We start from the raw sequence: 16,785 nt of genomic DNA on the forward strand, positions 1-16,785 counted from the left end.
CGGGAGGGAGTGATTTGTTTGGCTGGAGGTGGATCATGCTGTCGATTGGGGGCAGGCAGTGAGCCACACAGCCAGGGCCAGACTGGGCCAGGGTGATGTCATATCCCCTGGGGAGTGTGGTACTGTAGCAACACAGAAGGGAGGCTGCTCTGTTGCTCTGCACCATGTCTTTGTCACACACTCACTCCCCAAGATCTATCGACCCGGCTGGGCTGGGGCTCAGTGTGCGTGTGTGCAGACACGCGCACATGAGCGTGCACACAAACGCACGTGTGCACATTTCTTTGCTCTTGCAAGAGCACAAGCAGATGGCCACACACACACACACACACGTGCCACACAATTTCCGTCGTTCCCCCTGTCTTACCCACCCTCAGTCATTGATAACATCTCTCCTCCATGTCCCTCTCTCTCTCTCTTTCTCTCTCTCTCTTTTTCCTCCTAGTCACACCACGCTTTCTCCCTCACTCTCTCTCTCTGGCTGCGATCAGATTTCAGGAAACAACAGATCTCCCTCCCTCCCTCTCATCCCCTCCCCCTTTCCTCTCCTCCCCCTTTCCCTCCAGCTCTGCTGCCAAACCCCACACACAAATGCTCACTTCCCTGTCATTCCCTGGACAGAGGGCTGAGGTAGAGAGAGAAGGAAAGAGGGAGAGAAAAGGAGTGCAGGAGGGACGTGGGGGGATAAAGGCTGCGTGTCTGTTTTGCAGATGAGTATGTCCTCATGGCGGTCTGATTTTGACCAGTGAGGATCTCTTTTTTGTGTGTTTTTTTTGTTGTTGAAGCAATCTCTCATTTGTACACAATCTGTGCTTCTGGATTTTTGTCATTCTACATTGGACTGGAGTTGGTTAAGGATGTTGACTCCTCTCATGCTGAAATTGGAGTTATTGTCTTGAGTTCCTTGGTCGAGAGCTGCGTCAAAGGAGTGTTTGTTCAAGATTCAATGCAAGGTCACTTCATTGACCATCCTCTGTGGATCTCCAGTCACTGCGGACATTCTGAACGAAGCAAGATTAGCTACGGAATCTTTGACTTTGTCCTTCCTTTGGAGATGACACGCATGCACATGCATACTTCAAACACACTCTCCTACTCTGAATGACTCTGCACTCTTTCCTCGTGCACGGAATTCCTGGAAGATGTGTGTGCAGTAGTTCCTGTGAACCGTGCTAGTCTGATGGATTCAGGAATTCTCTCCTGCTCACATCCCCATCGGACATTCCCTGGAAGCCTAAGTCTTTGAAGGCCTTTTTAACCTCTAAAGACCTCTGTAAACTGCACAACCGAACGTCATCTTCCCGTAAACTCCCAACACACTCCCGACAATGTCTGAGGCTGATATCATCACTGCTGTATTCTAGTACGCTCTCATTCCCAACCAACGTCAGACTGCTCTCTGAGACGATTCTCCGTGGAACTCCGGCAGGATTTGCCTTGTTGAGCTGTGTGGTTTGGTTGTATAACTGCAGGGTTCACCTTCCTCTTGTTGGCTCATGCCTGTTACCCTGCAGGTCAAAGGGTAAGTGGAGCTGGAACTTTGTCTATTGCTGCCTATCACAAGGCCAAATCATTTTGATGATTTATCTTGATAAGTACTGTATGACCTCACTCAAGGGACAAGTGTAGCAATTTGCAAGGGCTATAGGACTTTGTTCTTCTTTGAAAACCTGGGTTGGAACCGGTTCAGGGAACAAAACTGGAAAAGAACGTAATCTTTCGAGGAACAGAATGAGAACCGGGAACGACAGTGATCTATAGTGTTCCGGAACAGAACCATTATTTTGAAGGCATGGCAACCAGTTAATAATGTTCTTTTGGGTTCTGGGATATATTTTTGGGGGACCCACAAAAAAATGCAACAATGCGCCTATGCAAAGCCCTCACTCTGTCACTTATGACAGTCTGCCTGCCAGCTAAACTCTTTTCCTGTGCATGCGTGAAATTTGGGAGAGGGATTTTTATTTAGAGAAGAATGGATTCACTTTTTCAATGCTAGTTAAGGTTACTATAATTGTCACGTTTCACATTGGATTTATTAACTACAAAAAGGTAAGACATGTTTTTGTTTTCATTCTGGTGTCGCTCTGCACACACGCGCTTGTTAGCGAGCTAGCTGGTCTCGGAAATTGAGACATTCAAAGTTCCTTCTTCGAAGGCGCTCCTCCGTAGGTATAATTCTATGGGCTTAATTCAGATAATGCATGTCATCACAAGATGCCAAGATTCCTTCACTCTCTCTCGCAAAATTCCAGTCGCATCGCGTGCCCTACACTTGTCTGTCCAATGCATGTTAACAACTATAGCTTGCAAACTTCTCTATCCACTCTAATTGGTGAAGTGTTTTAATGTTAATGCTAAATGTAAAAAATAAAAAATAAATGATTTCAGAGGTTTAAAAAGGAACAGAAAGGAACAATTTAAACCATTTTACTCTTTTGGGGTTCGAACCGGTTCCAAACCTTTTTTTTTTGCTGATCGGAATAGTGGAATGAGAAACATTATGGTTCTGTTCGGAACCAAAAGATTTGAAATTCATTTTGGTTCCAACCCCTGCTTGAAAATGGGTTTGAAAGGAGAGTTGAAAAGGTTTTGGGTTGGAAATCCATCAATTTGGTGTCAAGTAGACTAGATGAAGAATACAGTACAGGATATCTGTTTTCGGCAATGTCAGTCTGCGTGTTATCAGAAACAGCATTTTTATTTTTTAGGAGTGCGTGAAAGTACATGAAGATTATTGAAGTGTGTGTGAGATCTTCTGTGGTCAGGGATTTTGATCAAACATTTCAATAAGGAAATGTAAATGTCAACCTTTTAGTGTATTTCACTAAGCGCAAAAGTAGTGTGATGTGTGAGGCTGTGGAATGCAGACGTTGTATGGGTGAGAACACAAACTGAACTGGGCTGTTTGCTGATGTTACTGAAGGAGAGGCGGAAGTGCAGGATGACTCTGAATTTCAGTTGGTGGTTTGTTGAAATCTGGGATTTTTCTTTGGCCAGACATTCTGGTAACAGCCAAGTGTGGTTGGGGATTCCTGTCTCTCTTTTTCTCTTTCTGTCTTTCTTTCTTTCTGTCGGTCTGCCTCTTTCTGTCGGTCTGCCTCTTTCTGTCGGTCTGTCTCTTTCTGTCGGTCTGTCTCTTTCAGTCGGTCTGTCTCTTTCTGTCGGTCTGTCTCACTCACACACACACACACACACACACACAATGTTCCTTGTGAAAGCAGGACCTGAGCAACAGCTAAGAACCCCCCCCGTGACCTAGTGGTGAACTGACCCTGTCAGTTGTCAGATAAATGGGCTCCTTTTTTCATTAAGAGCTTTCTTTATGTCTCTCGGTTCACGGCCTTCATGCCTACAGCCACATCAATGGGGATCCCCCATCCACATAAGAGCTTCGGCTCAACGTTATCTCTATGTTATCTACCCCACACTGTCAGCTACATTGACGAAACTGTGACAAAACAAGACAACACATTTTTTTTTGTAAATGTATCTCCCCCCTCGTTCTCTTCCTCCCCTACCTGTATCGGGTTAGCAGTGAGGTCGTTGTAATCGGCTTGAGCTCTGTCGGAACTGCGAGCGCCGTGCTCCGAATCAAATGGAACGTTATTTGTCACATGCTTCGTAAACAACAGGTGTAGACTAACAGTGACATGTGCTTACTTATGGCCCTTTCCAACAATGCAGAGAGAAGAACAAAAAATAGAGTAATAATTACACAAGGAATAAATACACAATGAGTAATGATAACGTGGCCATATACACGGGGTACTGGTACATAGTCGATGTGCAGGGGTGCGAGGTAGATATGTACATGTAGGTAGGGGTAAAGTGACTAGGCAGCAGGATAGATAATAAACTGTAACAGCATTATGTGATGAGTCAAGAGTCAGTGCAAAACGGGTCAGATCTTATAGCGATTGGTTAACTATTGAGCAGTCTTATAGCTTGGGGGTGGAAGCTTCAATCTCCTTGACAAGGTCTTTGTCACCGTGCAGCTTTCGCTGTCCCTCAGGCTTGGGTTGGACCACCACCTGTCCAGCACCAGCACTCCAGGCTGGAGTGACCTCACCTCCACTGCACAGAGCTGGCTACAGAGGTGCCTGACAGTAAATGGAGTAAATCCCAAACAGTGGTGAGCTAGGCGCTATCAACCGTGTTATCTGCATTGGGAGCCTGTCGGGGCCTGAGCTGGTATGCCCCCGTGGCTCCTTACCCTGACCTCTGACCTTTCGGTCCATCCATCAACCACGAGCCTGCCTACTGTCCAGACATCTTTCTGTTGGCTCTGGTGACTGCTGCCTGTTTTTCTCAAGGCCCACCAGCCTCCCAGTCTTATCGTATCCGGGTCTATTCAGTCCCCAGTGTCGGACTGACTGTCTCTCTATCCGCCCATGCTGTGGCTCCTGTAGGCAGGAAAAGTCAGGCCAACCTCTCTCCAGTCTCCAGGCTAGAGTGGTGTGGTTTACTGTCATATGTGGAGTCCCATGATTTTCTGTTCCCCCACTCTCTGAGGGTGGGCCGCTAGGTTGGCTGGGGTCAGTGTAATCTAATTTCAGTGCACCCAGGAGCCAAGTTTAGGTGTGTGACTCAATTGACAGATTTTCATTTTTTTCTTTGCTGCAGGATTGATCTTTGCATGGGTATTTTGTTTTCTTTATTTTTTTTGTTACAGCACAATCTCATCACATTTTGCATGAGGCTATATGCTCACCTAACTACACTTCTCATCCAAGCTAGCATTTACAACTTCAGAGTAGCCTCCTGAGTGGAGCAGCGGTCTAAGGCACTGCATCGCAGTACTAGCTGTGCCACTAGAGATTCTGGGTTCGAATCCAAGCTGTGTCGCAGCCGGCCGTGACGGCTAGACCCATGGGGCGGCGCACAATTGGCCCAGAGTCGATAGGGAAGGGTTTGTCCGGCAGGGATGTCCTTGTCCAATCGTGCACTAGCGACTCTTGAGACGGGCCAGGTGTACTGTGTTTCCTCCGACACATTGGTGCGGCTGGCTTCCACGTTAAGCGGCATTCTGTCAAGAAGCAGTGCGGCTTGGTTGGGTCGTGTTTCGGAGGACGCACGGCTCTCGACCTTCACCTCTCCCGAGTCCATACGGGAGATGCAGCAATGAGACAAGGCTGTAACTACCAATTGGATACCACGAAATTGGGTAGAAAAAGGGGTACAGAAAAAATGAAATAACTTCTGAGTAATTGTGACGTATGCCTGAACAATGAAACACTATGCTTAGACGAGGACAGAGATATGAGTGGTATACTCCAGTTGTTTATCAGGAACCAGCTGCATGCTCTCTCTCCCCCTCTCCCCCTTTGCTATCCATCCTCATTGACAAATCTCTATCCCCAGTGACGGGTTCTCCTACTAGCTCAGAGACAACTGGACGTGTTGGCAACAGTCACAACTCACTTAGCCCCAGTAATGACTCACTGAGCAGGGTTGATGGAGGCTCTTGACAGGGCCTCCCATGTTACTGCACAGTAGATGGACGTCGTGACGTAGCTTGAGGAGCGCCGTGCGAAAGGCAAACCAGACATTTATTTTTTTAACGAACCAACAACAGAATGGCAGGCTGTCAGTGTGTCTCTCTAGGGGGCCTCTCTTTCTCCCTGTTGTCTCTCTCGGGAGACTGCAGCGTGCAACAGGCCCCTGAGGCGAGCAGACGGAATATGTTTTTATGATGCTGTGCTGAAGTGGTCTTCTTTACATCTCCTCACTCTGTTTCAATTCAATTCTAGGGGCTTTTTTGGCATGGGGAACATATGTTAACATTTCCAAAGCAAGTGAAGTAGATCATAAACAAAAGTGAAATAAACAATAAAAATGAACAGTAAACATTACACCCACAGAAGTTCCAAAAGAATTAAGACATTACAAATGTCATATTATGTATATATACAGTGTTGTAACGATGTGCAAAATGGTTAAAGTACAAAAAGTACAAATAAATAAACATAAATATGGGTTGTATTTACAATGGTGTTTGTTCTTCACTGGTTACCCTTTTCTTGTGGCAACAGGTCATATTTCACCCAGTAGATATGGGAGTTTATCAAAATTGGGTTTGTTTTCGAATAATTTGTGGATCTGTGTAATCTGAGGGAAGTATGTGTCTCTAATATGGTCATACATTTGGCAGGAGGTTAGGGAGTGCAGCTCAGTTTCCACCTCATTTTGTGGACAGTGTGCACATAGCCTCTTCTCTTGAGAGCCAGGTCTGCTTTCGACGGGCCTTTCTCAATAGCAAGGCTATGCTCACTGAGTCTGTACATAGTCAAAGCTTTCCTTAAGTTTGGGTCAGTCACAGTGGTCAAGTATTCTGTCTCTGTTTACGGCCAAATAACATTCTAGTTTGCTCTGTTTTTTGTGAATTCTTTCCAATTTGTCAAGTAATTATTTTTGTTTTCTCATGATTTGGTTGATTCTAATTGTGTTGCTGTTCTGAGGCTCTGTGGGGTCCCAGGACCAGCTTGCTTATGGGACTCTTCTCCAGGTGCATCTCTCTGTAGGTGATGGCTTTGTTGTGGAAGGTTTGGGAATCACTTCCTTTTAGGTGGTTGTAGAATTTAACGGCTCTTTTCTGGATTTTGTTAATTAGCGGGTATCGGCCTAATTCTGCTCTGCATGCATTATTTGGTGTTTTACGCTGTACACAGAGGATATTTTTGAATAAGGATGCAGTCGATGATATAGAGTACAGTATATACGTATGCATATGAGATGAATAATGTAGGGTAAGTAACATTATATAAGGTAGCATTGTTTGAAGTGGCTAGTGATATATTTACATCATTTCCCATCAATTCCCATTATTAAAGTGGCTGGAGTTGGGTCAGTGTCAATGACAGTGTGTTAGCAGCAGCCACTCAATGTTAGTGGTGGCTGTTTAACAGTCTGATGGCCTTGAGATAGAAGCTGTTTTTCAGTCTCTCGGTCCCAGCTTTGATGCACCTGTACTGACCTCGCCTTCTGGATGATAGCGGGGTGAACAGGCAGTGGCTCGGGTGGTTGATGTCCTTGATGATCTTTATGGCCTTCCTGTAACATCGGGTGGTGTAGGTGTCCTGGAGGGCAGGTAGTTTGCCCCCGGTGATGCGTTGTGCAGACCTCACTACCCTCTGGAGAGCCTTACGGTTGAGGGCGGAGCAGTTGCCGTACCTGGCGGTGATACAGCCCGCCAGGATGCTCTCGATTGTGCATCTGTAGAAGTTTGTGAGTGCTTTTGGTGACAAGCCAAATTTCTTCAGACTCCTGAGGTTAAAGAGGCGCTGCTGCGCCTTCTTCACGACGCTGTCAGTGTGAGTGGACCAATTCAGTTTGTCTGTGATGTGTATGCCGAGGAACTTAAAACTTGCTACCCTCTCCACTACTGTTCCATCGATGTGGATAGGGGGGTGTTCCCTCTGCTGTTTCCTGAAGTCCACAATCATCTCCTTAGTTTTGTTGACGTTGAGTGTGAGGTTATTTTCCTGACACCACACTCCGAGGGCCCTCACCTCCTCCCTGTAGGCCGTCTCGTTGTTGTTGGTAATCAAGCCTACCACTGTTGTGTCGTCCGCAAACTTGATGATTGAGTTGGAGACGTGCGTGGCCACGCAGTCGTGCAGTCTCAATTTGGTGTTTGTCCCCAATTTTTTTTTTTTGTGAATTCTTGGTTGGTGAGCGGACCTCAGACCTCGCAACCTATAACTAATTCAAGTATTTTTAGCCAGATCCTAATTCGCATGCCGAATTCTGTGTTCCTTTTGATGGCATAGAATGCCCTTCTTGCCTTGTCTCTCAGATCGTTCACATCTTTGTGAAAGTTACCTGTGCCGCTGATGTTTAGGCCAAGGTATGTATCGTTTTTTTTTTGTGTGCTTTAGGGCAGCAATATCTAGATGGAATTTGTGGTCCTGGCGACAGGACCTTTTTTGGAGCACCATTATTTTGGTCTTACTGATATTTCCTGTCAGGGCCCAGGTCTGGCAGAATCTGTGCAGAAGATCTAGGTACTGCTGTAGGTCCTCCTTGTTTGGTGACAGAAGCACCAGATCATCAGCAAACGGTAGACGTTTGACTTCAGAGGTGAGGCCGGGGGCTGCAGACTGTTCTAGCCCCGCGCCAATTTTGTATCCCTGTCATGTCTCTCTCTGTCTCTCTCTCTCGCGTTCTCTCTCTCTCTCACTCTATCACTTTCCATTTCTCTCCTCTGCAACTCACTCATTCTACCCTCCTCCCTGTGTATCTCCCTCTCTCATGTTGTCTCTGTTAATCTCCCGCTCACTTTCGCTCTCTCTTCCTGTCTGTGTGATAAAGAGAGGCGACCCGTGAAGCTGCAGACGCAGATCTCTCCAGACAATGGAGACACAGCAGCACAGATGAGATGGACAGACAGTCAGACGGACAGGCACCTGAGAGAGCAGCTGGCCTGCTGCCAACTGCAGGAGGCAATTGCAGAGCGAGAAAAGAGGGGGAAGGGGAGGCTAAAACGAAGAGACAAAAGAGGCTGTGAGAGAATCCATACCGTAGAAAGACATGAGCTAATGCGGAGAGGGGCTTAGTAGTTATGACATCCACTCTACCTTTGAGGCTCAATCTAAAGAAAAGCAGATTAGATCTCTCTCCCCTGAGGATATTTCCATGTACAAATGACACGCTCATTTCCCTCAGCCGAATGAAAACCTACACCTGTAAATAGAAATGGTAGTTCCTGGAAACACGCTGTACTGCTTCGTAGTTGTTGCTTTGAGGCCTAATGTTGTTAGCATGAAACCATGAACCTTTTTGAGTTTGTTCTGATAGTCCGATGCCTGTCCTTTCGAATTTCTTGTTTTTGTGTGGCAAGGGATCAGAATTAGGAGTTTTAAGCACTTCATAATTCCTAAATAAAATTGTTTTCAGTAAAATTACTGTGCCTAATTGGTCGGTGTACCTTTACTTTTTACTTCTATTGACTTGAATTATCCTCCCTCCTCGTGAGGGAGAGAAAAGATATGTGTGGTTTTAGTAACGGATATACAAGGCCATGTTTCTTAAAAAATGCAGAATTAATATAAGTGTTGGTTGGGGTCTTCAACATTATTGTGTTTTTTTTAGATGTATTTCTCATTTCATTTAAGACTTTTCCTGGTAGATGTTGTCTTAACCCCTTTTCCATCTGTTTGACTAGAAAGACTAGTCTTTGCGTGTTCCTAATTTTTAGGATGGAAAATGGTTGAACATTTTATATATGCCTTCATTTAAAAAAACACAGACTGTTCGCTTTCACTTGGCACCTAATTCGACATGCTCCTATAAACTTCACATGTTGGCGCTCATGGATCCTTTTACATGGAAATGCCCTCAGCTAATCAACCGTGTGATGAAGATAAAGCGAATCTGATCGAAACTAACGCCCTCAGTCCAAATTCTTCATCTCTCATATTTAATTTAAGGGAATAATTTGCCACAAGTCTTGCATAGTATTTTGCCTAAATGTTGGCTCCATTGATGAGAGATGTCTCGATAGGACTCACCTGGTTAAATCAATTGGATACATAAATGACCGTCGTTGTCAGCAATTGTTTTTGACGTTGGTCTCTGTCGCCTTAGCTTGTGGAGTTAGAATATTTTCTTTTGACATGCTAGTCGCTAAGCTTAGCTTAGTCTCTGTACTTGTACAGTGTTCTTTGTGGTGAATGGTGGCCCGTGGAGAGCACTCGGTCTATCCAGTATCAACAGGGAAGTGGTGAATTAAGCCATTGTATTCTCATTAGAGACACTTCTGTGTGGACGCTGGCAGCTGTTAATCTTGGCACACGGACACTGGGATTAGCACACACACGGTCCATGGCTCAGATAAACAAGGGCCCAGTGGCTTAGAAATTTGTAACACTCGTACTGTCTGGAGTTTTTTGCATTTTTTATAAGGCGTTACTTGGTTTTGCTCTCTGTTTTGTGACTTTCTCTAGAACAAGATAGCAGTTATTTTGAATATGACACACACAAAGCCCGTGACACATAAAAAGTACAATCTGTAACCTCTCCCCTCATGTTGTTCATCTGCCTCTAACTTTTCTCTCTTCTTTCCTATATGTATTTATATATATTTTTTTCTTCTCTTCTCAGCTGGAATGTCCTGAGCCAGTCCCCCGGGCCCAGAGAAGAACTCCCAGCAGCAGCAGCGGCAGCCAGCGCTGATGGGACCTGCTGCTCCAGTATGAGCCTTCAAGATGCCGGCTGCGGCTATGCTAGCACCAACGCTAACGCCAATGTGGCGGCTAACACGGCTAGCGGCAGCATGCGGCGGCGCCTGGAGGACCAGGAGTTCACCCTGCGCGTCTACCCGGGCACCCTGGCCGAGGGAACCATCTACTGCCCCGTGGGCGCCCGCAAAAGCACCACGGCTGCCGAGGCCATCGATCATCTGCTGGATCGCCTGAGCCTGGACGGCACCAAATGCTACGTGTTAGCCGAGGTGAAGGAGTTCGGCGGGGAGGAGTGGATACTTAACCCCAGCGACTGCCCTGTCCAGCGGATGATGCTGTGGCCCCGCAATGCCCTGGAGAACCGCTGCGGCCTGGGCAGTGGCGAGGACTACCGCTTCCTGCTCCGCGAGAAGAACCTGGACGGCTCCATCTATTATGGGGGGAGTCTCCAGATGTGGCTGCTTGTGACCGAGGAGCGCCGCCGCATGGTGGAACGGGGTTTCCTGCCCCAGCCCGCAGGGGGCGAGCACCCGTCCGACCTGTGCGCTCTCCCCGAGCTGACGGAGCGCGCCCTGCTGGAGAGCCTGCGCGCGCGCTTCCGCCAGGAGAAGATCTACACCTACGTCGGCTCCATCCTCATCGTCATTAACCCTTTCCAGTTCCTACCCATCTACAACCCCAAGTATGTCAAGATGTACGACAACCATGCGCTGGGCAAGCTGGAGCCGCACATCTACGCGGTGGCAGACGTGGCGTACCACGCCATGCTGCAGCGGCGGAGGAACCAGTGCATCGTCATATCCGGCGAGAGCGGCTCGGGGAAGACCCAGAGCACCAACTTCCTGATTCATCACCTGACCGCCCTCAGCCAGAAGGGATTTGCCAGCGGGGTGGAGCAGATCATCCTGGGGGCGGGGCCTGTGTTAGAGGTAAGGACTTGATTGATTTGTTGACTGGTTGTGGGGTTTTAATATTGTGTTTGTGTGTGGGGGAGAGGCTCCAACTCTACATACACAAGTGCGAATGTGATCGATGTTTTGTGAAATACAGGTCATGGCTGCTGACTGGGTGGTGGTAGAAAGGCAGGTGGAGGGGCTACATATCATATGAAAGTGAGGATAAATTAGCGGTCGCGACTTTAGCCTAAATTCTCATGTCTTACTGTCTCGTCCTTCTTTATCCCATCCTTGGCCTCATGTCGTGATACCCTCTTCCTTGTTACTTGAATTAATGCCAGGTATACACTTCATGATTTCGCCACCCATGTTTTTGCCGTCCCAGATGAATTTTCACGATCGGGGTGAAATCCTATGAACTTTGGCTAGGATCAGTATGTTGGGACTCATGTTTGAGTGGATCATGGACACACCGATAATGGCTGTTCAGTTCTCCAGACCCCTGTCGGATGTCCCGATTTTTAATCAAAATAAAAAATAGTTTTAGGACATTTCAGAAATGCTGGTTGTGCATCTTGTAGTATGAGCAGTGCTACGATGCGATTGGGCAAGGACTACTGCCAATATGCAATGAGCACTCAGCAAGACCAAAACAATGATGGCGAAGAGGAAAGCAGCAACAACACGTGCCATGTGGGCCGAGGTGATGGAAGACAGATTGGTGAAGCTGCGACCTATTTGTTTAATTATATTTATGTCACCTTTTATTTAACCAGGTAGGCCAGTTGAGAACAAGTTCTCATTTACAACTGTGACCTGACCTGACGTACCAAATGCAGGGCAGGATCAGCGAGAGAATCATTGTGTATCACGTGAGCGCCCACATCCTGGGGTTGAGTGAAAGAAAATCTGGAAACGTGAGCACGTCCCAAGTTAAGATTTTAGAAGTCGTAGAGTATATGCTGTCCAGCGTAACTGTAAATGAGACAAATGATTGACAGCTTGCTGTGACAGTAAGACATAGGGAAGTGGTGGTGGTGGTGGGGGTGGTGCTCACTGTGCTACATACAGAAGTACAAACGCGGAACTATGTGTTGTGAATTATAGGTCATGGTTACCGGGAGGAAGTGCGACATGAAAGCCCAGTATAATATGTTATTTCACTAGCAGCCGTGTGTATTTAGCCATGAGACGAAGCATGTCACAGTGGATTATAGACATGTTTTAAATAGAGATTGGAATGCCTCGACATGCGGAACCTATATTTATCTGCTATCAGAACATATGAGCTGATGCTTATATACGTTATTGACCTAGAAACCGTGCTTGGACATTTTTATAGCTCTTCAGAAAACCTTAACGCAGCATGGCCTAATCAAGATGGGATTAGGAGTCGATTTATGCATTTACATTTTGATGTATAAAAAAAGCCAAGGACTACTAAAGGGCACTAATTTGACTCAAGTCTGATTTGTGACTGCCTTTCAGTGCTCGTTACAAAGTGATTGGCTGCAACAGGAGCCTCTTTGTCGAGTTTGTTGTTTTCCAGCGGCCATTTTGTCTGCCACGAGTCACGACACAAGAACACTGCTGCACATACAGCGGGGTCATGGTAGAATGTGCACACTCACCATGTGCCTCACATGTGGACCCAATGCTGCAAAGCAGGCCTCGGATCTGGTTAGTTAGGGATAAGGGGGCCGGTAGTCCTCAGGAAATCATAAATACATATTTTTGTAAGACCTTATTTGAGTCTTCCGTTGAAAGAGAATAGAGAGACATTTACCTTTTTTTTATCATTTAAAAGGGCTTTGAACTTTGAATCTTGTGTTGGAAAACAACAGAGTTATGAGCTAAGGCTTATTCACCAGTTCTGATATCCTCCAGGCAAGTAATATGTCAGCGTGAACCAGTTACTAGGTGTAGATACTTGACATGGATGAATCTGAACACCTGTCCGGCTCTCAATTCCAATGTGGCAGTTCTTCTGTTTTTTAGTTTTCTACAGTATGCTTTTGTAGGCTGTTGGTATCCTACTTCCTAGTCTATAAGCAGAAGATAACAGACCTTGAATAAATACCTTGAAGTCGATAGTAATGACATGCAATTTTTTTCTCTTAACCAGCTGAACATCCCAGTCTCTCTTTGATATGAGTAGCAGCGGTATCAGATGGAGAATGTATCGCTCTGGTCGGAAGTTTCCCCAAGGTACAGATCTAGGATCAGCTTCCCCTCCACCAATCCTAATCTTAACCACCAGTGGGGGAAATGCAAAACTGATTCAATATCAGCGTCTAGGGGCAACTTCCCCTCCCTATTCCAGGAGGTATCAATAGCTAACTGTGAATACTTTGAGGCCTGACATTCTTTGTCCCGCTGAGCTGGACCGGTGTCGAGCAGTTTGTGGTAAAAAATGTCACCGATTTGCAATCAGAGCTGTATAAGCGGAACTACTAGACTGACTCTTCTTCTCCAGTATACTCATGCCAATTACAGACCCGTTTGCCTCGGTCAGATGCTCAGACAGGTCTAGTTAATCTAGCTGCTGGTGGTGCATTGTTGAAGTGGCTTATCAAGTGGCCTGGGCTAACATTGAATTGTTTGCCCTGTGAGATTGCTTATCGGCCACTGCCGTTGGTCGGTTGTGGGAGTTTGGGGAGAGCGGCAAGTGTTTCTCTGTTAGCTGGATGCTAGCAACTCATGTTGCCCGGTGGCGCTTGCTGTGGCGCTTGCTGTGGCGCTTGCTATGGCGCTTGCTATGGCTCCTCCTGTACTCGTCTTCTCATGTAACGTACATAAGCATGTATCCAAGTTAAGATAAAGATGACTATCTGTGGGAATGCTGGCTACTCTGGCTTCTAGGAAAAACGGAACAGAGATTCAGGCGCGCGCGCACGCGTTTGTATCCACGCATACATGCACAGATGAAGGCACACATACACTTCACTGCGTATGTACACACACTGTGCCTTTTGATGTTGCCTTGACCTGACGCTTGCGCTTCTGCTGCGGAGGCAAAAAAATCTGCTGCCATTTCACTCCTGAGAGAACAATACGCCTCTGGTCTTCATTCCAGCACATGGACACCCTGGTGAGAGCAGCCTGCCCTCCTCTCGCTCTCTTCCCTCATGTCCTGCAGTGCAGCGTACCCCCCCCCACACACGCGCGCATCACATTCTGTTACCGTGTAGTGTGGGTTAACTGCACCTCAGGTTGATGCCAAGTTAGTCATCTTTATCTTATCTGTGGGAATGCTGGCTGCTCTAGTTTCCAGGAAAAACAGAGCAGAGATTCAGACGTGCGCACACACCACACACACACGTTTGTAACCATGGCCTGAATCTGTTTTACACCCTTGCTGTGGGTAAACCATAGCGGTAGACTAGAGACACTAACTCACTGTGATTGACTTTGCTTATCGGTGAAGGGCACCATAGCCTGCACTCCAAAAACAACTAAAACCGCAATCTCCAGTCTACTCTTCTCCACCAACGCACCATCGCCATGACCGACAGCATGACATCATGCCAGCAGTATCATCTAACAGCTCGCTTCACCCCAAATGTCCCAGTAATCATTACTTACCATAAAAAAAAAAAAACGTTTAATGTGTCACCGTAGAGACCAGTAACTGCAGCCGTGCGTAATCTGACCTGCGTTCAGAGCACCAATGACAGAGGCATGACGGCACAGGGTGCATCAATATTGTGCTGACAGGAACACTGTGGGATGATGGGAAAGAAGTGTGGCAAATGTCATACAATGTTTTTCTAATCAGTCAGGTGACTCAAACAAGAAATGTTTGCCACAGGCCCCAAATACCGCCCCTACACCTCTGCCTGTTTAATCGCCATCTCTTGAAGGAGAAAGACCCCTCTCTGAGACTAACTGTATGACATTTTGCAAGCATTCAATAGTATTCATTTCATCGATAGTTTCCTGTCCCTGATTATTTCTAGGAGACTAAAGGTATATCCCGACATTGATTTGAGCCCTCCAAGATGGCACTGTTTGACTGAGAACTGCGCTGCAGATGTGGTATTGTTCCTATCATGTAGCCTGGCTACGATTTTGAAGTTGCCCTCTATACAGACGGTATGCAGACAGCCGATAGACTATAGTAGGGATCCAGTATCAGTTAGCATTCGCTTAGCTCTCCTGGAAGGACTCCCCAGGGTGACAACCAGCTCATCTCTACTTCAGACAGACCCTACTTCAGGAGGTCGAATCTAGTTGGGATCAGACCACGCTAATTGGTCAGGCTCGCCCTTGAAGGAAAGTGCTCAATGTACCCAACGCGGGGCAATCTCCTCATGCAAATCACCCGACGTTCCCAAGATTTATGCATCTCGCTGCCTCATTTTTACACGGACCCTTGACTCGTCAAAACACCGTCGGTATCTATATGCCCCCGGAACCTTCCAATGACACCCTAATGTTTCAAAGTTTATTTTTTATTTTTTTAAAGATGAGGGGAAAACAATCTAAATGGCTGCCCAACTCTTTCTTCATACTGTGTTGGCCAACCACAAACCCTTCCCAGTCTGAATAAGCTAACACGCTGACCTTAGCTGTGGGCTGTGTATCTGGTGGCTGATGGACTGAATCTGGGGTTCTTCCGCTTGGGCTCTAGGGGACAGATTGTAGCCTGCTTTGTTCTCGTGGTGTTCCAGCAGACGTGCCTGCCTACGGAGTAGTAATAGGCCTAATAGTATGGTCGTGGTGGTGGTAGAAGCAACTGAGTCCACCGCCAGATATCACCTCTTAACCAGGCCCAGAGCGACGGACAGCCCTGTCTGCTGTGGCTCAGATGGATGGCTCCAGGTAGTGCCAGCCTCTGGTCTCTATCAATGGAGGTTGGGTGTAGAGTGTAGAGGGTGTGTGGGTCTGTGAGGTGCTGTTCCGACGCTTCTGAGCTTAAGATCAGAGATGGCCTTATCGCTTGAAATCCCATATAGCCAGGCATATGGATGCACTTACAGTAGACACCAGTCTTGTATCCGGCTGTATAGCTACGTTTGCTCTGACTCTGTACATTTATTAGCTAGCTAGCAACATGCAACCCTGCATCCCACTGCTGGCTTGCTTCTGATGGGAGACCAGATGCTGCTGGTAGTGGTATTGGAGGGCCAGTAGAAGGCACTAACCCTAACCCTAACCCTGAATTCCCAATTTGGCCCTCATACCATCATGGCCACCGAATCATCCTAAACTTCCAAATGGCTTATTCATCCCCCATCTTCCCTGTAACTATTATCCAGGTCGTTGCTGTAAATGAGGATGTGTCCTCCGTCAACTTACCTAGTCAAATAAGGGTTAAAATAATAATAAAAACTAGCGATTAACGGCTTACAAGACTTAGCCACAACTTGCTAAGAAAAGGCAATAAATAAAAAATATAAACGCAACATATTACAGTTACAGTTCCTTTTAAGGAATTCAATCAATTGAAATACGTTCATTACAAGGAATTAAGATATACATCTGTTGCTCACTGATACCTTACAATAAGTTAGGTGTGTGTATTTGGTGTGACCACCATTTGCCTCGTGCAGCGGGACACATCTGCTTCGCATAGAGTTGATCAGGTTGTTTGTGGCCTGGGAATGTTGTCCCACTCGTCTTCAATGGCTGTGCGATTGACATTCAATTCTCTGGCAACAGCTCTGGTGGACATTCCTGCAGTCATCGCGCCAATTTGCACG

General features: G+C 46.6%; 1 protein-coding gene across 11 annotated transcripts in view; it reads left to right on the forward strand.

Annotated features, from left to right (window-relative positions):
• Window positions 1-16,785, forward strand: part of myo9ab (myosin IXAb) — a 229,007-nt gene that overhangs the window by 57,853 nt on the left and 154,369 nt on the right. For 9 of the 11 annotated variants that reach the window (XM_052465404.1, XM_052465407.1, XM_052465406.1 and 6 more), the window contains exons 1-2: window positions 632-1,522; window positions 10,105-11,113. In XM_052465404.1, the coding sequence (XP_052321364.1) occupies window positions 1,497-1,522; window positions 10,105-11,113 (1,035 nt within the window). In that variant the 5' untranslated portion in view covers window positions 632-1,496. Of the gene's footprint in view, window positions 1-631; window positions 1,523-10,104; window positions 11,114-16,785 lie in introns of those variants that run through there. The other 2 variants (XM_052465410.1, XM_052465411.1) reach the window with 1 other exon arrangement.

Source organism: Oncorhynchus keta, chromosome 17 (genome assembly GCF_023373465.1).
Source record: "Oncorhynchus keta strain PuntledgeMale-10-30-2019 chromosome 17, Oket_V2, whole genome shotgun sequence".
NCBI classification, from domain to species: domain Eukaryota; kingdom Metazoa; phylum Chordata; class Actinopteri; order Salmoniformes; family Salmonidae; genus Oncorhynchus; species Oncorhynchus keta.